Consider the following 26,811-nt stretch of genomic DNA (forward strand, 5'->3'; position numbering starts at 1 on the left):
AAACTCAGCAATGTTTCACAAACAGGTCTGATAGTTTCCTCCTTTATGAGTGTTTCGGGGTTCTTTTGTTTTAGGTGAGAGTCTATGACCTCCTGCAATACGAGCATGGGCCAGATGATGTTCTGATCCTAGCTACTGATGGACTCTGGGATGTGCTGTTAAATGAAGAAGTGGCAGAAGCTGTCACCAACTTTCTACCAAACTGTGACCCCGATGATCCCCACAGGTTTGTGCTTATCCGTGATTTTCTAGCTTCTCTGCAGAAAAGTGCTTTCTGGTAATGTAGTTTTGTAGAATAATGTTCAGTAAATATGCAACACCTGCAAGAAGACACTTTTACAAGTTGGATGGAGCTTCTACAGCAAGTGTGGGGGTGTGGGAATCTATTGTAACTCAGAATTGCCTGCTTTCAAAGCAATGGTTGTGGGATCACGGCATCTTGGCATGGGATCCATTTTGTTTGCTGTATGAGGTCCTGTGGAAACTGTAGGAGGCTGAGCTTAGAAGAACGTAGTGACAGGTCTCTGTCTCCATCAGTCACAGGTTTTCACTTAACTGTCCTCTAGGTAGTCCCTTAACACTAAAGATTGTTTCTCACTAGGACATCGTCAATATCTCTCTCTCACTGTGTATGTACGTGTAAATACTACACAGTGTGGTTCCAACTTATTCCTGGTCATCCTGCAACCTTTAAACCCACCTTCAGTAGGGGATGCTCAGTGCTACAAGCTGCAGGACAGGTATGGTGACAAAATAGTTGGAAATAGATGAGAAGTCTTACTATTTCTTTAAGTTGGATTTTGTCTCATTTCACAATTTTAACCTACCTCATCCTCTTAATTTCTTTGTCTTTATTACCTCCTACTGATCAATTTGTGTGTTTAAAACATACCATCAAGCAAACAAAGAAGTTCCCAGACAACTAGCTAGTGCACTGCCTGCCTTGAGTGAGTCCATCAGTCTGTCTGCTGCAGAGTTCAGTGTCATCATGAATTAGAACATCACATTGTGGATCAGAAATCACTCACTTGTAAAAGGGAGGACTATGAAAGTGGAAAGTGCTTTATCCTTCTGTAGGGACTGTTCAAGAAGGGAAGTGTGTGTTGCTTCTGAATTCAGGCCTGGCCATCGCTGTCTTCTGCCCTCATCCTGGGCTGAGAGCAGGGAAAAGAGTTTTTATACATCCCCAGTTGGCCTGTGGAAAGCGGAACCTCAGAAATAAGCTCTGGGATATCTCAGCGGCCCAAGTGAAAACACATGGAACGGTCTGAGAGCTCAAGTTACAGTTGCTTACATGTGACAACTCTTGAGGGCTTGAGGAAACCCATCTCAAAATGCTTGGTGTTTCTCATAATTCTAACTGGTCATCTCCACAGGGTCAGCCCTTGCTTGCTCCATCAGCAAACAAGGAAAATAACTAGGTATGGACACCCTAACAGCCACTGGGGTTTTTTAAGTGAGAGCAGCTCCAAAGTAACTCGTGAGCAGTATTTTTTTGGCCTTGACACAAACATGGAATGCAAAACCAGGTTTTGTTGCAAGCACTCAGTCGTCGGGAGAATGGATGATTAGCATGAAGCTGCAGCTGCAGTATTTGGACCTTCCCCACAGTGCTCCGAAGAGGAGATGTGCTATGAGTGACATCCAGGACTGTCTCTACTTCAGCAAGACATGAAAGTGTCTCTGCCCTCTCTCTTGGAGGAGATCAGGCAGGATTAGCAAAGGGCACTTCCAGGGCGCTTGGCACTGTGCTATGCAGATATGCCGTTAATTTAAGGTAGGAGATGACACAGCCAATCTACTTGTGGTTATTCCCTAGCACTGTTCAGAGGTGCTAGGGAGCTTCTGAGTCTCCTCTTGCAAAGGCATCTGGTAAACGTAATATCTCAGCCCTGCTCTGCCTCCATTCTCATCTGGTAATTGAGAAAGGTTGGCACTTCCTACTGTCTCTGCTGGTCCTGTTGTAAATACAAGTCTGGACATACTGTGTCCCTCTTGTTCCTTTTGATCTTTCCAAAGCTGGTGATGGCCACCACTTTTGCTGTGGTAGGAATGGGAATTCTTTGTTCAATATTTTTTGACTTGTAAAATGAGCAATTTTTCATCCATTATTAAAACACTCACAGAAATCAGAGACACTAAAGGAAAAAAAGATATTTTCTGTATTTCGTTTTGATTGTTTGTCCTGGTTTAACCCCACTAACTGGGGGGGATTAGTCCCTGTTTGTGCCACTGTGAGTACAACATGCTTCAGAATTGGGCCTGTTGTATTATGAGTTAGAACAAACACATTTATTGGTGTTTGACCTACTGGTCTATGAATGGACATCTGAATGGAAAATTAATTTGTTCTTCTAAGTAACTTTGTGCCAGGTCATTTAGAGGCTTACAAATAGTGGTGGCAAGACGTTTCTCATGCCAGCTTGCAAAAGGTAATTAGAGCAGTCCCTCATACAGTTTACAGTGATATTTATGAAAATTGCCTTTGTGGAGTTGCTCTTGGTGCCTGGTTGTAAAGAATATTTAAAGGATTTAAAGTACTGTGTGAGAGGTTTTACGTAATTACTTCACAGTGCTCCAAATGAGGTATAACTAATGAATTTACAATAGCATAGCAGCTCAGACTGTGGAGCTGCGTTCATTCCTCTCACTAGTCAGTGACAGGAGAACTGTTTGCCGTATTATCAGTGTTATGTTTAAAGAAAATGTTATCCCAGAAAATGTCACGTTCCGTGATGGGTGTAGTGACATAGTCTGCGGTGAGGTGATCAGCTGGAAATGTAAAATCTCTAGGGATGTAGAAAACTTGTCAGAATGTAAGAGACTTGCCCCCTGTGTTTGGTAATGCTGTGGTCTTCAGGAGAACCTACCTGTGGAGTAGACCTTGGCTCCACCTGACCCAGTAGCCTACTTACTCCCTGACAGCAGCATATTTAAAAAAAAAAAAAAGCTAGGGAGGAAGATTTTAGAGCTGCACAGTGCTTATCTGTTATGTAATCAGCTCTTTGTAGGAGCAGTATCCCTCCCATTTTTAGAAGTCATTTTATAGCCTGATGGGTAAGAGCTTATAGCCTTCAACAATGCTCTTGGGACTCTCTCCTGCTGGTATTTACTGTCAGAACTGTGAGTGTTTGTTACCCACAGAAAAACATCTTTGAATCCTGTCAAACGTAGTGTGTGCCTGGGCATCTCCAGGCATAGGGAGAGCAAAGTCCTCAGGTCTGTCTTCACCCAGCCATGCAGACACAGCCTCAGGGGATTTGGGCAGTGGGTGATGGGCACAGACTTGATTAGAGAACAGTTCCTCTGTGAGGGTTACGATGGAGTGAAGAAGCTGGGGTGGAGCTGGATTTCTTAGCTAGCTTATTTCTTATGGGTCCTGTGGCAGACAAGAGCATGAAGGGGACCCTGAATGATGAACAGGTGGTAGCAACACACTGCTACTTTCCATACATCACCTCTCTGAAGAGCTATGAAGATAGAGAAGCTTGACTCTTTTCCTTCAGCTGCACTTATGCAGGCTTACCCATTGGCCTTGGGAATCTTTTATTTCTCGTCCTCCCTCCTGTCCTTTCTTGTTCCCTCTCACTCTCACACTAGCTAGAGATTTATGAGGATGCTGGGGAGTTGTTCCACCTCTGCTGGGTGTGAGAAGATAAGAAGCAGCACAGACAGCAGCACGTTTCCCCCACTGTCACCATTTCTCCTGCAGTGCTTTCACTGATCAATACTGAAAGCTTCAGCAGAAGAAAAAGACCCATATATATTTATTCTTAAAACACAAAAGTTGTATTCCAGCAAGGCTGTTCATTAGGAGGAAGTGGATACTTTAAAACTACTTCAGCAGTTCTCTAATGCTGTCTCGACAGCTGAATCCCAAGTTCACAGCGCTGGAGAATAAAACATTCGGTAATGGACTGCTGCTGCTATTCATTTCCAGGTACAAGAGACTCACCCTATCTCCTCTAGTGCCAAGTTGAACAGCATCGCTTCGATTCAGCTCTACACAAGGAAAGGAATATGTTACCTTGCTGCTGCCTTCACCTGTTCATTTTCCTTTGCTTCCATGTGCTGGTTTTCTTGTGTATTTCACAGTCTATGAGAGAATTTCTGGCTTATTAAAATTCTTTTTTTTTTTTTTTTTTTATCTTGCCCTCTCCAAATATAAAACAGCCAAAGCTTTACACAACCAAGAGCAATACTCATTCCTTTGTATTCTTTAGATGTGGGGAGCCCTTGCTAATTAGAAAAAGGAGGAAGGCAAAGTTTTCTCGCAGAATAATGGGTGTTTTCTTCTCTTAGATTCTGACAATAGCTGAGAAATCCTTGGAAAAGATGTTCTAGCCAAAATTCACTCAGCATCAGACATGCTGTGAATAAATATTCCAGTTTCTTGCTTGCCACGTGGAGTCCTTTTGTTCCTTAGCCCTGCATCTGATTTGGGGATTTGGGAACCAGGGAGTGCAAGTATGTATGTTTGGGTTTTTCCCCATAGAAAATACAATTTCACGTTGTGTTAGGACCGTACAGGCAGTGCTGCTTGTTACATCCTGATGTTACAGCTCGAGGTTGCTGGTACAGACTTAGAAATTCTATGTGGACAGTGTGCACATGTGTGTGCAAGTGTGTGTTAGAGTTCGTGCCTTGTGCCCTTCTGTCTAAAAGTATATCTACTGTCAGAACTAGCGAGGGCTGGAAATTTTGTGACTCTGTCATTAGTAGCACAGGGGGTGCCTTGCTTCTGTACAACGCTACCTGGATTTAACCCATCAAACTATTTGGTAGTCAAATATTCGTTCATTTAGATTGAAGGAGTCTTTCTAGCAGAGCAAATAAATCTGTTCCTGGTTCAGAGAAATCATTTGAGTTTAAGGAACAAAAATTGTAGAAACAGAACATAACGTGTTTGGTTTTTTTTTTCCTTCTTTTGTCCTCAGAGAGTGAATAAAGTCTCTACTGATAGAAATTACCATTTAATAATGCGTTCTGTCGTGAAAACTTCTGGGGTTACATCAGTCCTGGATACTCAATATGCTTCCCTCCCCACCCCCACTTCTGATCAATGGAGATACTGTTCTTTTCTGTTCCTCATATGGGATCTGGGCAGATCATTTCTGGCCAAGGATCCTCCTAGAACAGGGGGTCTTGAAACGCAAACCCTTCTTGTCCTTCCTTGTTTCTGCAAACTGCAGAGGTGCGCTTTGCTTCTGGTAGCTTGTGTGTTTGTCTTTGTAGAGCCCTGCATCATCTTGGAGGTTGATACACTTTAAATAAAACACAGGCAGACGCAATATTGAACTGGGTTGGGTTTTTTTCTTGTCAGTCTATTTGATTAATTATTAAATCATAGAAAGTTTGCCTCCACCCAACCAAATTCAAAACATCTCAGCCAGGTGTTGCACTGCTGAAGAAGAAACCTGTGACGATAGCTGTTGGCCCATAATGAGGTTTCTTTCAGAGGAAACTTCTAAGTGAGTACACAGATGTGTTTATCTAGTAATAGCAGATAAAACGATAAGGGAGCACATGATGGAGCAGTGCCTATGCACCACCTTTTGGACTCTGAAACCCTTCTGCACCCAAGCAGCATCTGTTGTTTTTTTCAGGACAGAAAAGAACTCCTATAAATCCAGTGCCACTCAGCCCAGCATGGGCTGGGAGTTGTGAAACAATGTAAAAGCTGGTATTTCACTAACTGAAGCACTTGACAACTTACATTGATGCAGTTCTCATTGAATAAATATTATGAAATTGTTTTCATTTAATTCATAAATGTGAAAGAACTGTGGGACTCTGTTAATTTGGCTGTATTAACTCTTAAATTTCCTTTTCCAGTTTCAGAACAAAAGAGATTTTACAATCATTCCCACGGTCAAGGAAAACAGAGAAATTAGTCTACTTGGTTAAAAGTGTAATTTGGATTTTACTTTTAGTGCTCTATTACTTGTTTTCAAATTACTTTGTTGTAGTTTGTCTCTGAAATAGCCAAGCAATGTTTACCTTCAGATGTGTCAGTGAATAAAAGTGTAGTTTTCAAGAGCAAGTAGTGTTATTTGGGGTCCTCAGCTTTTCAGACTGCTTGTAGAAAGCCAATTTGTTACAGCAAGTGTGTTTAATATTTTTCTGAAAACTGGTGGAGCCAGGCACCCAAAATGACCAGTGACTTTTTGATCAATTGGTGCCTGACAAATGCCTTTAGATTCCAATGCAGGAGCCATCACTGAATGGGAAGGGCTTGCTTTGTGAGTGTGCCATGGTTTGTGTTTCTCCTGCCTGCTTCTAAAACATTGGGAGGCTTGTCCTAGTAGCTCACAGTAGTACATCTGGCAGGCCGTGAAAACCCACTTACCTCACAAAGATGAGCACTCCCTGGCTGTATTCTGCCTTTTCCACAGGTACACGCTGGCAGCGCAGGACCTGGTGATGCGAGCCAGGGGAGTGCTGAAGGACCGGGGCTGGCGAATATCCAATGACAGGCTGGGCTCTGGAGATGACATCTCTGTCTACGTTATCCCTTTAATACACGGGAACAAACAGTCATGAAAGTAGCATCAAGAGTGGTTATAGGCTGGGGATCTTCTGGGGAAGGGCCTATAAGAGACAGTATGTTTTTGGTAATCTGACCAGGACACTTCCAATTGATGTAATTATTCCAAACTAATGCTGGAGGGGTATTTTTCTGCCCGAAAGGTAGGGCTCTGCACATATACTGTATATGATTAAAGATAACCCTTAAGATTACAATTTCCCTATAGAAATGGTTTTGGTGCTTAACAAGAATGGGATTTAAATGCTGCTAGCATATTATAGATTCTGTAATCCCTCCAGGTGGGGAATTAATTTTGTTTCTCAGTTTACCATGTAGCTTGGAAGAGCCATTTCAGTTGTGAACGTAGAAGTGGGTATCAGAAGCCAAGGAGGCTCCTGAAATCTACCCCCAAATATTCAGAAAGTGACTTGGGTCACATCTTATATAAAAATACCTATATATACATATATGAGACTCAAGATTTTTCTTCTTTCAAAAAGTTGCATTCATGACTTACCTATAGACAATTTCAAACTTGTGTAACCCTTCAAACCCCCATTTTCCTCTCCTGTCTCTTCTTCAGTAACTATACTGCTGTATTTTAGTAGGAAAACTGAAATTGTTTTCAGTGTGACTATGCTTGTTTACTGCAGCTAAAACAGCCGCCTGCAAAATTGTCCAGGAGGAATAGGCCATAGTCCTGTGTGGCAAGGTTTATTCTGGTGTGAGGAGTTATTTGTCAAGATTCCATGTTGTGTGTATGCCATGATTATACAGAGCATGCAAAGTCACTTTTATGCGATGTGGTTTCTTTGGGATCAGAGATTTGCATTCATGGAACGGTTCTGCCTGCTTTATCCTGTTGAAAAAGATCCCTGACCATACAGCTTTTGCATCAGTTGGGGTTCAGTAAATTTATTTGCGCTCCTGAGTGTATTTTTAGTTGGATTCCTACTTGAAGCGGTGGTATTGTTCTCATTAACAATTTGGTTACACAGATAGTGATCTATTTAAAAGAAGTTTCACTCCTTCCTGCCTCACTTATTATTCAGTATACCTCTGTCTGCTTGACCTGGTGATCAGAACGTGACAGCTTGTAACTTTCTGTCCTCTTGGTATTGAGGACTGTAGTCAAGGATCAAAAGATCACTGTGATATATAGAAGCCCTTGGCTAGCTTCAGCAGCTTTTTTCTTAGCAGTGATGAATAAATTTAAGTGAAGAAAATCTGAGTAAAACATTATCAAAGTGAAAGCAATAGTCGTAGAGGGAAACAAGTGAGCAAATCTGAGCTTAACCTGGCTGCCTACTCTTCAAGCAGTCAGCTCTCTTACTTCGTTGGTGGGAGCTGAAGGAAAAAACAAAATATAGGCAGGTATATTGGCTGGGGAGCCAAGTTCAACCTAATTTGCCCCCAGACCACATTCTTTTGGAGCTGCTCATCTGGTCTGTACTTCTCGGATAGCCAAAAGACAGCCAAAGGAGCCGACATAATTGTAAGGCACTGACTGGGCAGCTCACAAATGTTGTGTCCTTTTCAAAGGAGGAGGAGGATGCTGTGCCCTTTGCAGACTTTGTCCTGAACAGGCATGGCCTAGAGCTTGCCAGTTTTGTAATTTATAGTGTGCTATGTAAACACCACGCAGCGCGTGTGCAGTGTAGCTGCCCAGATGCTTTATTTGATTGCGTCTGGAAGTACATATCCAACAGTCTTGGTGGATTTAAACTACCCTTTCTCTAAATCTCTAGAGCCAGTAGGAGTTTCAGGTTGAGAGCAGGCAATGCAGAGTGTGAAATGGCTCAAACATGCAGCTAACTGCATGATTTTAGCCTGAAAACAGTCCATGCATTCCCAGTGCCTGCATGTGATAAAGCTGTGCAGAACATGGATGTTTTATATTCTAGAGGTTCAGCATAAATCAGTGGCATATCTGATTGGGTGTTGTCATGGTTTATCTATTCTTTCCTTTTTTTTTCCCCCCTTTACCTCTTTTTCTGGTGAAGAGAGAGGCTTGGTGTCTAGGATATTTTTCCACGGCCCCTCATATGTTTTAAAGTTTAAGCAAGAGATCTTCTCTTGCACTTCTTTTTTTGGCCTAATAAACTTGTAAACATGCTTTTCATGCTTTGTGTAACTCCTGTTGTCTCTTCGCAAATGCAGTTGCGTAGTCCTCTAGCAATTCAGATCCTCTTTTGCAAAGAAACTAATGCTGGCAATTCAGTGGAGTTGTCTGAACAGCAAAGAAGCTGCTGCTTGCTGGTACCAGCCTCGAGCCCGAGTCAAGTATTTCAGTGCTCATGCATTGTTAGTCTTCATTATTTGGTAACATGGTGTCAACACACATACCAATCATTATGAAACCACTGAGTACAATGCGGTGGAAATAAATTTCCAGTGTAGCATTAGCTGAAATTTAAAAGTGGCGTTTTCAGGCAATGGAAGGTGCACCTTCCCATTCCAGGGGTGTTTTTAAAGGTACCACAGGAGAGATAGGTTAGTGGAGCGTGTGATTTTGGTGGGAGCAAACTGGGTGGTGACTTCTCAGAGCAGAATCTCACGGGCACTGGTATGACTTTGTGAATCAGCCTCCACTGTGTGTGTTGTTGATCTGAGGTGTTGCCATCAGCCATCCTGCTTTTCTGCAGCAACTGAGCCCAGGCTGAGTTGTGTTAGCTGTCAGCCACTCTCCTGGAAAGGGCAGAAGTACAGTATCAGTTATCAATATCGATTACCATCAAATAATAAATTCTGAGAACTTAAAAGAGTAATAAAAAGTTTCCTACTCGGATGTATGTGAATGAAACTATGCTCTGATGCTTTTTGGTTTGCTTTTTTACAAAGTATCTGTTATACATTTACATGTTTGCCCCTGTAGAGTGGCTCTGGTGCGTCTTTGATACACTGCATTAGTACTTGGGCTTTCACTTCTATCTGCTTTCAGTAGGAGCTGCTTCTGTGCTTGCACTGTGGTCTGTGCTCTGCTTCAAGGTATGGTATAAATACATATACACACCCAAGCCTCATATAAATAGGAGGCGGGAGTCATTTGTTGGGGAGGTGTTACGTGAGAATAATTAAAAGCATTTCCAATTCCCTGTATAGGCTGAATTATTTTGGGAGTCACAGCATTACTAACCACTGATGGCAGGGAGGATCCAAGGTGCACAGTACCACTTTTCAGATAGACACAGGATGGATATTGCCATGGTCAGACTTGCAGCTGCTCTAGGGCTCAGCGAAGCTCCTGAGTTAGGAGAAGGCAGCTCAGCTCCTCCAACTGGAGCAAGTTAGGCACCAAGTCCAAATTTTAGACCCTTGGCATGTCATCTTGGTTACTGCCTGATGCCGGCAGCGCTGGGTTTTTTGCGTGTGAAGTTCCCGTAGTATCTGAAACTGTTCAAACCTTAGCAGCAAGGAACCTCAGTCCGGACTTACTTGTGTATTCGTACAGCTGTTGCAGAGTGCCATGTCCTTGCCTGCACATAGGCACTGTTTAGAAAGTCAGGCAAGTCCTTGTCCTTCCTTGGACAACAGCAAGGGAAGGACGTAGTAGGCCACGTAGTTCAGGTTAGCTGACAGTGCAATGTAACGCTGTCTTCTGGTGCCTAGTCCAGTCCAATTTCTAGAAACTCAAACCCAAGAAGCTTCTGCCATTCTCTTGTGAATAGTGTTGCAGAAGGTAGTACAGCCATGTTGAACATTTTCTTTTGCACTGCAGCTTAAATCTTTGTTCAATTTGATGAAGAAAGTAGTTAGAAATTTAATTTACACCTTAGGTGAGGCAGACAACCATCATTTAGTACGTTGAGGCAATGACGCTTCCTTCATGAACACAAAAGCTTGTTGTCTGAGAGGGTTGGTGTTCAGTGGTCTTGTGCTGGGAAGAAAAAAAATTGTTTTAAAAATTTGTAAAAGAACATCAGGGCTAACAAGCTAAAGGGAGGGTGGTCAGTCTGCTGTTAGTTTTGGATTTCCATGTTAAAAGTTAATTCCATGTTAAAATACGACAAGAGACATCTGCGAGGTACAGTCAACTCTGCGCCTCCGGGATATTTTTGAAGAACTGCGCTTGATGTTTGGGCAGATTTTGGCTTTGAACTTTTGCTAGGTTTTTAAAGAACACTACACACTCCAAGCAGATCTGCTGTGTTTCTTCCTGTCCTCGGTGTTTTGCTTTTATTTTACATTTTATGTACAAATACTTGCAAAGTTTTTGTATCGAACATGAATTGCAAACTTTGTGGAGTTGTTGTTCCTCCCCAATATTTTTGGTGTGTAAATAGTTTTCCTCCATGTGTCTTAGATGAAGATACAGTGATGTGGCTACTATAGAGAGAGTGACCAAACGATGCTGTAACTGTGCTGCTGTATTTCTACCTGTGACGTACTTGAAGGAGGATGCCCTTGTCCACCTCCATTCTCACTCTTTTTTTCTTTTTCTCTCTCTCTTTTTTTAACCATTGCTGATGGTGTTCTTTCATAGGTGTCTTATTTTGGTTTGGGACTTTTTTTTTTTTTAATAGCTGCCACTTTTTTCTTTTCCTTCATTGGACAAGTCATCTTGTTTTGAGATCTGTACAACTGTCTAGGTTTTATAGTCCTGAAGAAATGGAGGACTGCTGGAGGAAGAGGTTTTGGACCAATGTACTTCTGCTTTGTGACTGTGAAATGTTAAATCTTTTTGTAACCTAAGAACAAAAAATGTTTAGTAAAGGGATATATTTTGTGGTTTTTGAAACTTTTCAGTGCAATGAACAAAAGAGGAGGATGCTAAAGAAGTGTATGCGCAAAGTTTTAAAATAAAATTTTAAATTATATATTATATATATCCTTTTATATCTATAATCATTATTATTCTGCCTTTGTCTTGAAGAATGCCTAAGTCTTTTTGTGTGTATTATGAATCGGGCAATGTGGACAAGTAGCATGCTCTGCTTTACAAGGGAATGAATGATTCACCGACAAAAAGTCTCACTCTGGATTTAATGAAGTAAATCCCTATGAGGTGCATTGGTGTATGGGTTGATCTGGAAGGGTTCAGCTGTAGGATAACTGTGAGAGTTGTGTGCTGCCGTCAGATTATGATTCATTGCTCAGACTGCCAGTTGCCACGTTCTGCCTCAATGAAGAGCTATGCAAAGTGATCAGCTATCAGCACTCTGTGGCATGAGACACTGGGTGTAATTTTTTAAAATGTCAACGTAAGTTTTTCCCTCATCCCCAGTTCCTCAGGAATCACTGTCTCAAATTCTGCTCTGACTTTATGTTAGAGTCAAACCGAGGGTGAATTCATAGATTCCACTGAAGCAAGCTGTCCTGGTTATTTAGTAACCAAAGATGTTTTTGAAGGTACTGCAGATGCAGGAACTAACACGGGCCTATTTGCATGGTACCAGCACAGAGCCACCACCAACGCCCATCAGAGGTGCCAGCAAGAGAATGAGAGCTGGGTATGTATCTACTGTTTATGTCTTTGAAATATTGCATTGTAGCACAAGCAGTTCTCCTGATTCCTATTTCACCTCATACTTTGTAGAAGAGCAGTGAAAACATTTTTTGTAGTATTACCCCAGTTTTCTAAATGGTCTCTATGCCTGTTGCATGTGTTACTTTCACTCTGCTGCTTCTCACTCTCCCCTTAAGTCCTACAGTTTATTACTGCAGTCCGACTGCTTTGTCAAGTTTAAAATTGCTGTGCAATTAAAACTTCAGCACAGCTTTTCCTGGCTTGATGGTGTCAGCTGACTAAAGAAGTGTTGGTAGCATGCAGTGACAGGGAACTGCTGCGTGTCAAGAGAACCTAAAGGAGCTTGCTCCACATCATCCTGTTGCTTTCGCATCTCTGATGCCCTAAATTCTATAAGCTTGTAGATCAGGTAAGGCTTGTTGTTTTCGTGGCTTTTTAGGTAATAGATAGAACTCTTCAAATCTGGACATCAGTTGCTAGAATTCCTGTAGGCAATACATCAGTGCTTAGCCAAAAAATATATTCATGGTATTCCACTGCATATACGGAGTTAACTAAAGCGACATAAGGGAACAATCCCAGTAATTTATTGTATTTTGTACAGTTTCTGTAAAACTGAGGACTGAAGTTTCATCTTCTTAATGTATCCTCATAGAGCAGTGTACCTTCACAAAAAGTTTACTTCATGCTATTACACTGCAGCTTTTATGGATTCCAGAGTTTCTTGCACACTTTCCAGGAAGGCTTATATAAACCAAAGTTACTGCACATCCTGTTCTTGTTAGAGGGAAGGATGAAGGCTTTTTGAAAGTCCTCTACTTTGGAAAACAAAGGATGACATAACGTTTAAAGGACATAAAATGATTTCAGGAGACACAGTGCTTTGAGGACAAGTTTAATAAAAAGAAGTATTAGCAAGGTAGACAAAATGCGTCTACAGGTAGATAAAGAACATATGATTTGGAGACTCAATAATTTAAGAAAAATTAATCATAAATTTGAAGCTGCAGAAATAGCCTACAGCACTCTGCCACAAAATAGTAAGAGGAGAGGGAGGAAGCTGCAGTAGAAAAAATAATTAGATCTTTACTGCAGCTAATTTAAGACTGATTATTTAGATGCGTAGACAGATGAGATCTCTGAACCTTCATCAATTTGAGGCCACCTAAGATTAGAATTACATTATTTTTCTTTGGTGTATTAGCACATAGTTTTGCAGGCTTTAAAGAGTCAAAACATCCCTGACCTTTACCCCTGAGCATTTATTCCCTTAAGGGATTAAGGGATTGCCTTCTACTGCTTATGGTGGTGTTCTTTAAAGATGGTACTACAACCATCTGTAAAGGTTTAGCATCACATCATCCCTGAGCTTCAAGTGATCCTTGGATTTACCAATCTGTTGGTTGGGTTTTCTTCTTGTCTGTGGTAAATCAAGGCCTTTCCCAACAGGCTCTACTCAGACAGAGCACCTTTCCGGTTCAGTTATGCTGTGGGTAGCAGTTTTCTTTCCTTCTCCTTACTGCGCTCCTCTCTGATTTAAAGCATTTTGTAGAAGTTAATTGCTGTTTGAGATGTGCCACCAAGTCCTTGGCCATCCACCTCCCCCCCACCACCCCCTGTGGGTGAAGGGACACTGACAGCATCACCAGCAACGCAGGGATTGCTGGTAGCCAAAGGGAAGCCCCCTGGAAAGGGAAACGAGTTCTTTGTTAACCTAACATTGCTCATTACCTCAAAATGAGAACTTGCATGCGTGTAATACGTTAGTTTTCCTATTTGAAAGGGGACACTTTAAGGGGTTTAAGTTGATTTCAGAGGATTCAACTTTCTGAGCTGTTGTTACCCCAGTTCTTTGGCCCAGTTATTCCCTGGGGCAACTACTTTTCCTTGCCAAATTAAGAGCTGGCTGGGAGATCCAAAGGTTATCACACAAGCCAAGATGTAGCATTTAGCTTCTGATGTGACAGTTGTTGCTTATTTCTGTAATTATTGCTACAACTTTGGAGGGAATAAGCCAAAAAGTCTGCAAGTTTGCTATTTTTGCTTTAGGAAGGTAAGACTTCAGATTATGGAAATTCTGCAAGATATCCATGAGTAAAATTACAAGAAAAGATACTGTTTTTCCCATGAGAGTAACTGTTGAAGACAAATGACTAGGCAGCCACCCTCGTCAAGTAGCACAAATTGTTCCTAAACAGAGAACATTTCTCTGCGCAGTATAATACTCAATAAAGCTCAGGGATGTAAAAGCAGCTGACACACTAGCAGTCGTTTCAGTCTCTTCAGAAATTTAGACTGACTCTGCCCATCCAGATCTCTTAAATGTGTATCGGTTTAATTTTTAATCCTGCAGCCCTCTGCAGCTGGGGCACCTTGACAGATGTGGGTTGAGGCAGCTGTTTCACCGTACAGTGCAGTGTCACAGCATGTCCTGGGATGGGGAAGGGGAGACAAGAAGAAGCCAAATCCACTTGCAGTTCTCCAGGATCTAGAAGCAGACAAATCAGTTACTCAAATACGGAATTGTCAAAGAATGTACAAAGAGTGGGGAACTGGTACATCTGCAAGCAGTTTAGACATTGATTCTGAAAGATCCTGTCGTCCCCGCGTTATGCCTGTTTACTTTTGTTCCTGGGTTGGCACCGCAGCTAATTGCACCAAATGTCTCATTTCTTACCATCCTCCAGCTTTCCCTAGAGCTTTGTCAGCCAAATGTCAACTGCATCTCATCTAGCTGAGATCAAGGTACTCCACGAACAAGCTCCTAATACAAACTTCTTATGCTGCATTTTCTGAGGATTGCATTCACTTTGCTCCCAATTTAAAAAAATAAATTTACTCTGCTGGTCTTTGCACCCCCTCTTAGTGCTTGTTTTTCACCAGCATTCATGCAATTGAATTTTACATCTGGGAATTCAGAATATGTTAGAAGAGCTGGAACATCATTCTTACCTTTCTCTACTTGAGCACCAGCATAGAAGCAGTTTAAATCAGCCAGACAAGAATCAAAACACACTCTTCAAACTAAGTCTCATGTCCAGACTTACAAGTATTTTATGAATGGGAAAAATATGAAACACAATGCTCAGACAGTAAATTTTGCTGTGGTTACATTTTTCTAAGAATGGTGTTTTAGCGAAGGTCTGTTTAGCACCAAAAAAAAAAAAAAAAAGAAGAAAGGAGTAAAAAAAAATAATTATGGTTATATAAAATTGCCCAGTAGTGCTTCTCTACTACCTCTCCTGCAAGATTTCCCTGGTGCTGTCTTCCCTAGGAAAGCAGGCAGCACGGGACTCAGGTACACAGTCAGTTATGAAATGGGAAAGGCAACACCCAGGCAGAGACCAAGTTCTAGTAAATAAGCTTTTGTAGAATAATTAAATTGAATTTATAACTTTATGTATGAAGTATGTATATAGGAAAAAATTGGCAAGGAACTCTTGAGTAGCAACTAAGATGTTGAAAGATGTGATCTCTTTGTGACTGTTCCAGGAGCTGAAAGCAAACAGTGGTCTGTAAATACACGTATTTTAGCTGTCAGTTACCCAGAATACAGTTAAGTACAGATTTGCACTTCTGTTAACAAACCCTCCACCTTTTAGGAGGATTAGTGGGGAGGAAATGGCAAGACACCCCTTTCTCAAGGTGTCTCATCCTCAACAGAAACAAAACTGAGTTCTAAAAATTGAACTGGGAATAACACAATTTTGTTCATCCTTTGGAGGATTCAGCAGCTACCTCTGCACTGAAAGCCTCCTGCATCCACAGGTCCTGGTGCTGCACCATCCTGTGGCCATCAGATGGGCCTGTGAAGCCACCTGCCCGGCCAGCAGCAGCCGGCATCCCAGTGATAGCGGAGACTACACTTCCTAGGGACCTGCAAGGGTAAGCAGTGGCTAAACAACGGTAGGACACAAACATCTACATAGATGGTTAAATCCTTCAATACAGCCCTTTTTTTTTTTTTTTTTTTTTTTTTTTTTTCCTTAAGAAAACTGGTATTTGCACACTACCCAAAACAAGGCTCAGGAGCGAGAACACCAGCTCCTGTAAACCTCACAGAGTCACTGCTCTTCCAGTTAGGAAAACAGAAAAGGGAGAGACTCCTCTCTTCGTCTGCCCTGGAAGGAAGCAAAGAGAAAGAAAAGCGTGGCTTTGCTAGCAGTCAAGAGCCTGCACTGCCGCTGGACTTACGGTCATGGTCTGCCTCACAAATGGAGTTTGGTAGCGGGGCTTGAGGTTCTGGGGTCTCCTCCTTGTGGTGCTGGGCTGTAGTTGGCACTCAGCGATGCTAGTTGTTGTCTCACAACAGCTGAGGTAGAGTTTGTTGCTTTTCACCAATCCTGAGTTACTCCTAAAGTAATCCTGAGGTTTCTGGAGAAACAGTTATGATTGATTTTTTTTTTTTTTTTGATGCATTTAGAGCCATAACATGATGATTGCATAACAGCCTCACCCAGCAACTGTTCATACTCTCCCTTGCCCTCCCCCATAACATAAGATGCTATGTGCAACAAGCCACTTGCTACCAGGAAGGGGATTCATTTCTAAGAGGCATATATGTAAAGGAAAACAAATGCTTTGAGGATGTTGCTGGGGCTCTGTGTGACCTGCATCGGGGATGAAGTACAAACCTCAACGTTGCAGGCATATCCCAGGGTCGCGTTCACAAGGCACAGGGAAGCAACGGGGGAAGGACGTGAGCAGAGCATGAGCAGCTCTGTTGCTTCTTGTGAAAATAAACTCTAATAGCAATTAAGGGAAAGGAGTAGAAAGTTAATAAGGCAGTAAAGAGTTTTCCAAATTGGTCACAAACCATTGGTTTATCCCTTGTAAAGCTCAGCTGACAAGGATTCTCTCATCCCTTTGTCCCCCTATCTCTTTCAATGATCATCCTTCTTCATGCAAATGTAGATGGAAAGGGGGAACAGTGAAAGGTTAAAATGGAAGCAGGCTATCTTTCATCGACATGGTAATTTTGCTGCTTGGCTCCATGCCAAATGCTCACTGCAGCCACTAGCTGCCATTCCAACATGAGTGAAAGGATCTTTAATAAGAGTGTAAATAAAAGCCAGGCTGAGAAATGAGTTTTCCATCCCAGCAATCGCTGGCCTAACCTCTGCTGTAAATAGTCTCTCAGAGCAGCACAGATGGAGTACCAGCACCTGGGGATCAAGGCAATCTCTGCACAGTGCAATTTAAACAGCTGGGTACAATTGAAACATGAATTAGCAGGGATAGACGGAGGGGTTCCATTTTGTGCGCTAGGTAAAAACAAATAATTCAGTCCTTTTTCCCCTTTAAAAAAAGGAGGGGGGGGAGAACTTTTGACATGATCTTGTGGGAGGTGCTCTTTGCTGCAGCTGTTAGATTAATTTAACCATGAGAATTTCCCACAAGGCGCTGTAAAAACAGAGCCCTAATTTATGATCATTGATTTAACAGCTTGAAAGTGATTTATCTGACCTCAGTAAAGATAGCGAGGACACCAGAAGAATGATCGGTCATTCTGGGCTTTGTGTGGCTGTGATTGGCCTTATTAATTTAGAGCAGAAGGTCTGTTTCAGTGTCTTATTGAGACAGTCAAAGGCAGTTGGCAACTGAACTATTTTAAATACTTTTTTTTTTTTATTTTAAGCATTACTAATGCTGCTAAGTACTAAGAATTCATTCCACATGGAAAAGATCCTCATTAGTTAAGAAATGGTAAGGCTTCTTTTAGAACTGCACACAAACAGACGCCTGGTCTTGGATTTGCAAGTTGTTTTTTCTTAGGTATTTTTTTTTCTGTTGTTGGGAATCTAAAGCACACTGTGAAATGGAATTGTTAAGCATTACAGTAAATGAGAATAACTTTGGAAGAGATAAAAGAGGTTGGCATAAGGGATTGCTGTCTCTTGCTCTTTTTTAAAGGTAGATTTCAGAAACACCTAAACACATATTTTACTTTTTTTATCATTCGCTCCTCTTTATGGAAGTTATAGAGCGTTGACAAGTAAATAGATCTAGGTTTTGTTTTAGAAGAATATGCTTTTGGTTAAAATGAGTGTAGCATCCACTACTGAAATGTCACAACCGAGTGATGCAATTTCTTCACACAAGTAAGAGGAGAAAGGATGAAAGGCAAAGGGAAAGGTGAGCGCTCTTGCTCTCTCTCTCAAAGAGTAATTGTTTTTAAGAGGAGCGTGAAATGACATACAGATGCTGTAATAGTTTACCTACACCAGAAAATTTGAATACAGAAAAAAGTGTGTCTGCACAAGCGTATACACATGTGCAGAAATCACACAGGAGGTGCCAAAACTCTTCCTTGTATTTAGAGCACTAACCAGGAAAATGGGCTGGGAGCAGTCGAGTGCCAATTTATCTTGCCACCTGGACTGATGTATGGTTGGGTTAAATGTCACTGATTTGGATGGTTCTGCATTTCATTCACTGCTGGATTATGCCCAGCTTTAAAGCCCATCTACAAGGATCTCAGTAATTGTCTTGCCACTTTTCAAGGTGGGAGACAGACATGCTGCAGGCTAGGATTTCATCCAGGGGGGATGAATGCTTACAGTCATTTTGCTATCCTGATGAAATGCTATCTGACCTGAAACTAAAGTAGTCCACTTAATCTCCGTCCAACAGGGGAAAAAAGCAGAAAACAATATTTCAACCCTCCGAAATATGAAATGATAACAGTTATTTAAAAAAATAAAAAGATTGAGCCAATAGAATAAATTATGAAATATGTAGAAAAGTCCCCGCAAAATCTCATACATGTTGTCAAGAGCGTAAAGGAGAAAATGCATAAACAGCAATCTATCTCACTAAAAGTTTTGAGGGACTGATGGTAACTATAAAAACAACCCCAAAGCCCCACACAAATAAAACAAAGCTGAAGCCCACGTTAGGGGCCTGAAAAATACAGAAAGCTATATGTCAGCCTGTACATCATCTTGCCATCATCCTATGTTGCCATCAATCTTACATTGTTCCCTATAGCACACTATAGAGACAGCAGGGAGAATTCAATAAATTATATGCAGTATTACTTTCCTTAAATTCAAATTTATGGGCAAAAAAATTAATAAGGTGAATAGCACACTAAAATGTTTCTACACACTCTTTAACCCATGACAACAGTCTCCTAAGTAAAAAAATCTTCAGAGTACTGACCTGCCTACTAACAAATCTTTGTTCCTCCCAAAATAACACTAGGTATTTTTTCCCACTTAAAGAAGCCCATTCTGGATGGCTTCAGATCTAATTCTGGAAAATGACAGATAAGCATCTTCAACAGCATAGATGTCACAAACACTTCTAAAGGAATGACTGCTTTTTAGCAAATGGATCACTTTTTTTTTTTTTAATGCCTTAATTTACCACTGACTTCATTCTAACACTTGACACTATGGCACACATAGATGTACATGAGACTTACAGGTTAGTTTAAAAGCACAAGTATTTTTCATTTATCATCACAGAAACAACAACTTAAAAGACATTCTCTTTTACGGGCTATATTCCACATGATATTCTGGAATACTGTTCATCTCGGAGCTCACGTTTAATATTCCTAAGGATGGCTTAATTGGCATCTCAGGGTCTAAACTGTGCTGTGACTTTACTGCTGAAGCACATGCAGTTCAGGACCAGAATATATAGAATCCCATTTGGCTTCTATTAAAAGAAAAAAAACACCAAAAAAACACCAAAACCCCAAACTAGCTTCAGTTACTATGTTCACAATATTCTTGCTTTAGCAAGAGCCAGAGAAACCATTTGAGATGACCAAATCTTTGAAAAAATTCTAATAACCGACGAGCCTGCTGAGGTGAGCCTTTACACATCTTCCTCCTCCTTTTCTTTGTACTTCTAATAACCATTTGCACGAAAGGTGCAAGAGGAATCTGCAGACAATATGCTGAAGTGCCAGCGCATTTACGATTCAAACAAGGAAAGAGACCACCCCTTCCTCTGGTGTTGCTTGACCTTCCCAGCTCTGGATCAATCCACAACCCTCCCAGTCCTGCTTATGGTGTGCGGGCTCCCAACAGCAAAGACCAGAAGCAGACTTCTCTTGGAAAACACTAGAAGGAAATCAGCCTAAGGCTGCAAATAAAGCCACTTCTAGACAGTTGCATATAAACCACAACAAAACATGGTGTTGCAAGTCTCTTAATATACCCATGGCTTAAGAAAGGACACTGCTTGGGGGTTTGCTGGACTCAAATTATCATAGAATCATAGAATAGTTTGGGCTGGGAGGGACCTAAACAACCAACTAGTTCCAGCCCCGTTGCCATAGGCAGGGACACCTTCCACTAGACCAGGTTGCTCACAGCCCCATCCAGCCTGGCCTTGAACACTTCCAGGGATGGGGCATCCACAGCTTCTCTGGGCAGCCTGTTCCAGTGCCTCACCAGCCTCACAGTCAATAATGTCTTCCTGACAACTTATCTACATCTGCTCTCTTTTAGTTTAAAACCATTACCCCTGGTCCTATCAAATTACGTGGTGTGACCAGGAAAAGTCCAGTTCTTCCCGAGGAGCAGACAGCAGAAATAGAACTGGCTTTGTGAGCACCCCTCCGCAATCCTCTAGTCAAAATGCTACAGATCTTACAGCAAAATATCACATCCACAGAAACTCATAAAACGATGTGAGAGTTAAAATCACAAGCCTAAAGTACTGCATTCACCGAGGCAGCAAGGATTGCAGGCACGAGGAAGCATTTGGAGTAAGGTCAGTGTGCACTCAGGGACACCCACCGCTGCGGGAACACGAGACGTGGCACAAGCCCACCCACCGCTGCGGCGGCACGGGCAGATGCGCAGGCAAATGCCACCACAGGAGACCAGCCACCACCACAGGGGACATGGCACAGGCAGGAGAGGAACACAAACTCAAACCAAATCTGCCTGTTACGGCAGACTGGAGATACGCTGCTCTGCGTACGAAGCTCTAGAGCTAACTCCCGCAGCTGAAATGAACGCTGTGCTCATATTCATTTCAATGCTAGGAAAATTGCTAGAATGAAGCTTATGGAACTGAATTAAGATAGGGGTGGGTTTTGTTTTTTACCTTTGCAGAAGATTTAACGGTGCTTCAATTCTCCTGGACAAAGGATCAGTTCCAATAACCTACCCAGCCTGATTCGGTGTGCAGAGGTAAAAAAAAGCCTCCACGCTGAATCTTGAAGCTGTAGGACCACGATAAGGAAAATCATTTGCAAAGCTGAATTTTGCTTCACAGAATGCATCACCGAGTCACTGGGAATTTTGTTCAACATTGAGTGATGCTGTCAATAGATCTGTGAGAGGAGGGGTCACTGGGAGTTTTGCTGGAGAGAGTGTTTATATGTCATCAGTTGCTAGTGTGCAAATGCATCATGTTGCAACAGATGGAAAGCAGTACACAACTGGCTGGGGTTTATCAAAGTGAGGGTTTGTGAGATCAAATACGTATGATCAATCTTGTTTACCTTTAGGATGAAGGTGCTGACTCCACTTCATGTGCAAAGAGCTCTCTGGTGGATTATAGCTATTACCTACAGGTATAAAAGTGTTACAGAATATATGTGTGAGTTATGCATAAAAGCAGTCTTTTAGATGGGAAGAAGGAAATAGATTGTTTACGTGGAATGCATCTGTGTAACAGAAAAATGCTGAATACTGTATTTCCTGCTTTCAGTGTCCTTCCTATGGAAAAGAACTAATTGCTCATTATCATCAGTGGTAAATATAGTCAGAGCTATTTAACTTAAATTTCAGTCTGTAATGGAAACATGCTCCACCTGTAACATCGTTATCCATACCATCATTGCAGTCACAGTCATTTCTGGTGGCTAGCATTAGGCCACCTTGCCTGTCAATACAGATGATGGAAAGGTAGACACACAGGTTTTCAAGAAATTACTCAGAAGAATAACATTCCCAAAGCCGTAACTTCAACATAATTACCTGATGTTCCTAAAAATTACGCTTCATGAAAGAACCACCATTCTTGTTCTCACCATCTTCTCATTTCTACTAACGGCAGAATTTTGACATACTGTTTTTAAATACTGCTTGGATACATGTTGATCATTCACTGTTGCTGAGAAACCCTAGGCTCGTTTTTAGCATGCTTTCTGCAGATACCTTCTTAGGTGGGGATGAGCAGTAGTCCTTTACAACTGGGATGGAGAATGATTCATGTATGCATCCCATTAGTTTAGCAATGAGATATCATAGCAATTTAGTTTCACATGTTTTTCTTACATTGTTTTTTGTGTCTTCATCATGTTTTCTCCCCTGTCAGACCAACTAAATCTGCAAACTACAGAACAGTGAAACCACCATTTGCCAGGAGACAGAAGAACATAAAAGAAAGAGTATTGTTATAGTGGCGACATTTTTTAAACCAGGAGATGAAAACCACCAGAATCGGGGGGACAATAGGGACAGAAACCATAGAACAGCCGAAGAAGGTAACAGACACTCAAAAGCCCAGTCACAAAGACTTCATTTATGCTAGCCATTTTCATTAGATGTCCCACCACTGCACGATGTCTACACTAGCATTACAGCAACAGTTAAGCCAGGCATCAGGTTCTCCCAGGCTAAAGTCCTACTCATGCCACCACCTGGTCAAGCCTGGTTTCCTCTGGATTTGTGCCTGTAGGATGACTTCTCATGTGGATTTCAAGGTAACTGGTAAGAGTGAGCTCTTACAGCCTTGCCACTATCGGGGTCTCTCCTTTATCCAGCTGTCTAGATAAAGGCATCATTTTTTCAGAAACTTAGTATTTCTGATTTTTCATCCTGTTGGTCAAATTTGGATGAAATAGGCCAATGGATTCAGGGGTCATAAGGAAAGGCTAGCAGATGCACAATCACGTAAACCTCGTTTTCTTAGAAAGTCAGGTGAAAAGTGTTCAGCCATAGCAGAGTAATTGGTAAAAAAAGCAAGTGGAATTACCTTATAAAGCAGAACGAGCTTTGAGAAAGAAAGAACAACAAAAGAGCACGTGACTATGATTTGCTTTACCTCTCTGTTTCAAGAGGCATGGGGAAAGCTGAAATGCTTAAAAACTGCTCGGCTGCCATGTGTAACAGCGGCTTGACACTACAAAACATGGTTAACAAAAAGAAGCTGTCTTAAGACAGGATCAAGAGAAAGTCAGAGACCATCTAGATAGATGTTTAAGAGCATACAACAGGAAGGGGATCTTGAAAACATAGATTTTATTCCTGCCTGCTTTTGCAAGTGTCTCGCATAAACCCTCTCGTGAGTTTACAAAGTGCTTTCTTAAAAATTGTCTTCTGTTTTTGTTTCCTGATCCCAGAAGTTTGTCTAGGCTGATTGTTACTCTACCAGCACTATGTCTGTCTTTCTCCATGCCATGCTTTGTGATGAGCCTTCATATCCTGCGCCCTTCCTCCTTCTTTCTGTTCATGTAGGCATGGGCTGTATAAAATATATCTTAATTGCCCCCTGCATGGGTCTAAATTGAATCTCAGAAAGTATCCATAATACTAGCATACCCATTACGAAATGTTCTCTTTCTGTACTGTTCTCAGTAATCCATCAATCTCAGCACCAATTCTTGAGTCATCTGTTGATCATCACACCTTTGCCCTTCCTTCTTCAGGAAATGGGAAAATTCCACTGAAGTTTCTAGGAAATCTGTACATTTCTGTTCACTGGATCATTATAGTTTTCAGATCTAAATCTATAATTTTTATCTTAGCAAACGTACTTCTGGATCCATTCGCATGTCAGCCTACCCATTTTTCTTCAGAAGGGAGTACCAGTTACAGGCAGGCCCTCTTTCTCATGCTAACCACATCTTCCTTAGCTTCCCCATGTTTTCTTTCTTCTGTCTGCAGACCATTCTGTCACCTGTTCTTTTTCACAGTCCATTTATCATGTTCACTGTTCCTTGAGCACCAGATACTACCTTCACAGTTTTTTCCTCTTTTTTGCTGATCCTGCCTTCTCTTCGCTGCTCGTCTGCTACTCTGTTTTCTCCTTTCTCCCTTTTCGCTCCTTCAGTTAATGAAACTTGATCTGCAACTTTCTTTTTCCTTCGCTAGCCAGTCTTGTAAATCTGAACTGTACATCAGTTATTCAAAAGGTCACTTGCACTATTTGCTTGCCTTTTTTCCCCAAGTGTTCTCTTTTGGTAAATACCTACAAAAAGTCACCCATCTTATCTTCTCCTTCACTTCCATCTTGCTGTTGTCTTCAAGACTCTATCTAAACCTGTGTTGTTGTCATAAGCTGTAGCTAGAGTTTCTCTTAGAATAGATCTCTGCTTATAGAGAAGGAAATAGCAACGTTTAACTGGAATTATCCACCCTCACGTCTACATGAACTGGTTAGATGAGGTGAGAGAGCTTGGGAAATGGCAAGTACATAAACTATTTCAAAATGCGTGTGTAAGAGCTTACAGTTTAGTATTTCTCATCAAATACTAAGCTTACTGCTGGAATTTCAAGCACCAGTAGGACAATAATCAAGTAGTAGTCAACTTGATAATCAGAGCTCAAGTGCAACTAATTAAACCTGCTTTCTTTGATGGGGAAATAAACCTAATGTAGAGAAGAAATGCACTGGTGTTAGTATTAACTGGAAGAAAATTTAGAAATGTGTTCTACTAGAATCCATTCCTGCAACACACTTCTCTGTGTGTTTATTAACAGTTGTGGGCCAGTGCAGGGAGAAAAGATTCTAACCAGCATCACTTGAAATGGAGAAGAGCAAAAGTCTAGTCACTATAAATTGAATATCATGTTGATAAATGAAGAAGTCACCTGAAATAAACAAAAGCTTTGTGAGAATTTGAAGTAGTCCTGACACGAAGAAGTTAACTAAACTCAGAAAACGAAGAAAGGGTTAAGTTATAGGAACATGGAATCAGAAGATATATTTTACATTCATTACATAGTAAGGTAATACTGTTCCAACAAAAATAAAAACCATGTATTTTATGCAAGACAAATGAGGTCATTAGTTTACGTTTGAAACTGGTCTGATTTCAGTCACAGTCCTAGGATTCTCTCTAGTACAGTGCATTTTTCGAAAAAGCTAATGAAAAAGGTCACTTGGGAATGGTCAAAATAATAATAATAAAAAAGGAAAATAATATCTTTCAGGCAAAGTTGTAAAAAAGTGCCTGAATAGACGTGTTCATTTTAAGAAAATTATTTTCCACATACATGTAAAGATCCGTCCTTTTTTCAAACTGCAAAATCACTTGAAGGAGAATGGAAGTTACTTTGTAAATACGAAAAGAAAAAAAACCAGCCAAAAGGGACACTCAATAAAGAAGTGAAAATATTGCTGGAAAAAATGATCGTACTTTTCATCTTACATTTCTGCATTAAAGACTGACTTATTTACTTGCTTCTTGATATGAAATAGCATGTTCTTACATGACGCAGTATTCATTCACTATCAAGTCAAACAGTGTAAGAACTCTGATTTCTTTCCAATATCCAAGTATCAACCTAAATGCAAGGATTTCCAACCCATCCAGCAGCCCGCCAAACTCAGGTTACATTGGATAAAAAGAGGGAGGTGAGAGGGGGAGAAAACATAATCACATGTCTTGCTTTTCAAGCAGTTCCTTGTTTTTGTGGTTAACAAGCACAGGCATTTCTGATAACCTCAGGTATGACAGCGAGACAGTCTGTTTGCTCCTTTATCTTTTTCCTGTAGGTTTTAAGACAACTAGGGCTTCCCAGGCACTTCCTAGAAATACAAAGGCAGCTGAACAACTTGTATCACACAGCAACGCCCCCGAACTACAAACGAGAAACCATGTTCCGGGTCAGGTTCAATATCAGGATTGTTTCAGAGCACTGCCTAACAGTACAGCAATTGCACCAGGCTGTGGTTTAGGTGACAGTACCGCAGCAGGTGGCTGCAGACTCCTCAAAAAAGTGTTTACAGGTTCAATAGAAAAGGTTAGTCATTCTTCAGAATAGCTTCAGACTCCTTCCAAACCACCAGACCCACCTGCGTACCGTTGTGTTTGAGTCCTAGTTCTGTCACTAGTTCCCCAAGTCCACCTGGGGCAGCTGAAAAATCTCAGCCTGTGTTTCCTGGAAAATTCTGTAAATGGCTCCTTTCAAGCGTTGAACAAGGCAGATGAAGTTTAGCTGGTTATGCTGCAGTAGCCCACAGAGGAGTGTCCTTGGAGAGGAAAAGCAGTTTCTCAGCACTAGCTTAAGAGAAAAAACTGTTGGCACAAACACAGATGCTTAAAAATAACTGTATCATCCATGTAAAAAGGAATAAGGAATCTAAGGAAATTAGCCTTTATCACAGCTTTTCTGATTTTTTTTTTTTTTTTTTTTTTTTTTGGTGAGCAGCAGACCATAATGTAGACTGATCTGATGGCCCGGGTTAAGTGATAAGTTTTTTGCTGTAGCAGCAGCTCAGATGCTTCTGTAAATGGAGCATATGATCTGCGTTACTTGAAAGGGATACTGACCATACCAGCAGTGGGTCCAGCAATTCCCCGGTTACTTTCTAGAGCCAAAAAAGGATTACATGGCATATACACTGTTGAATTAAGAATGCTTCTAATGTTTTCAGTAATTTGGAAAAAAAAAAGTATCTCCTGGCATTAAAGGGGGGGGGGGGGAAGTGTTTGAGAAGACTAACTTTTGTGGTGCAGAGATCTTGGTTTTGGTTGGGTTTTTTGTTGTTCCTGTCAGTAGTTTTTTTTTTCAAACCAAAGTTTAAAAATTAAGCAAAACCCTTTGCAGCAGCAGTAGCTGAACAAGCACCCAAAGAGAAGCAATGTGCTATTCACAACCAAAGCCAATGATGA

At 41.3% G+C, this 26,811-nt stretch overlaps 1 protein-coding gene and 2 long non-coding RNA genes across 8 annotated transcripts in view; 1 reads left to right on the top strand and 2 right to left on the bottom strand.

Moving 5' to 3' along the window:
- The window catches only part of PPM1H (protein phosphatase, Mg2+/Mn2+ dependent 1H), a 143,774-nt gene extending 128,923 nt beyond the window's left edge, over positions 1-14,851 (top strand). Inside the window, exons 9-10 of one of the 3 annotated variants that reach the window (XM_037388800.1) lie at positions 75-226; positions 11,879-14,851. In XM_037388800.1, coding sequence (XP_037244697.1) covers positions 75-226; positions 11,879-11,900 — 174 coding nt within the window. In that variant the 3' untranslated portion in view covers positions 11,901-14,851. Of the gene's footprint in view, positions 1-74; positions 227-3,940; positions 4,402-6,395; positions 8,652-11,878 lie in introns of those variants that run through there. The other 2 variants (XM_037388798.1, XM_037388799.1) reach the window with 2 other exon arrangements.
- Positions 4,095-6,460, bottom strand: LOC119148520. Its single transcript, XR_005104418.1, has 2 exons — positions 6,350-6,460; positions 4,095-5,264 (listed from the first exon to the last, which is right to left on the bottom strand). It is a non-coding gene; the product is annotated as an uncharacterized LOC119148520 (long non-coding RNA).
- Positions 8,426-26,268, bottom strand: LOC119148519. Of its 4 annotated transcripts, none has more exons than XR_005104417.1 (3): positions 21,469-26,268; positions 16,191-21,186; positions 8,426-10,406 (listed from the first exon to the last, which is right to left on the bottom strand). It is a non-coding gene; the product is annotated as an uncharacterized LOC119148519 (long non-coding RNA). The 4 variants fall into 4 exon arrangements; XR_005104416.1 differs by having other exon boundaries at positions 16,191-16,370; positions 16,631-26,266; XR_005104415.1 differs by having other exon boundaries at positions 16,191-16,370; positions 21,069-26,262.
- Positions 26,269-26,811: the final 543 nt, after the last annotated feature.

Source organism: Falco rusticolus, chromosome 5 (assembly GCF_015220075.1).
Source record: "Falco rusticolus isolate bFalRus1 chromosome 5, bFalRus1.pri, whole genome shotgun sequence".
Lineage (NCBI taxonomy): Eukaryota > Metazoa > Chordata > Aves > Falconiformes > Falconidae > Falco > Falco rusticolus.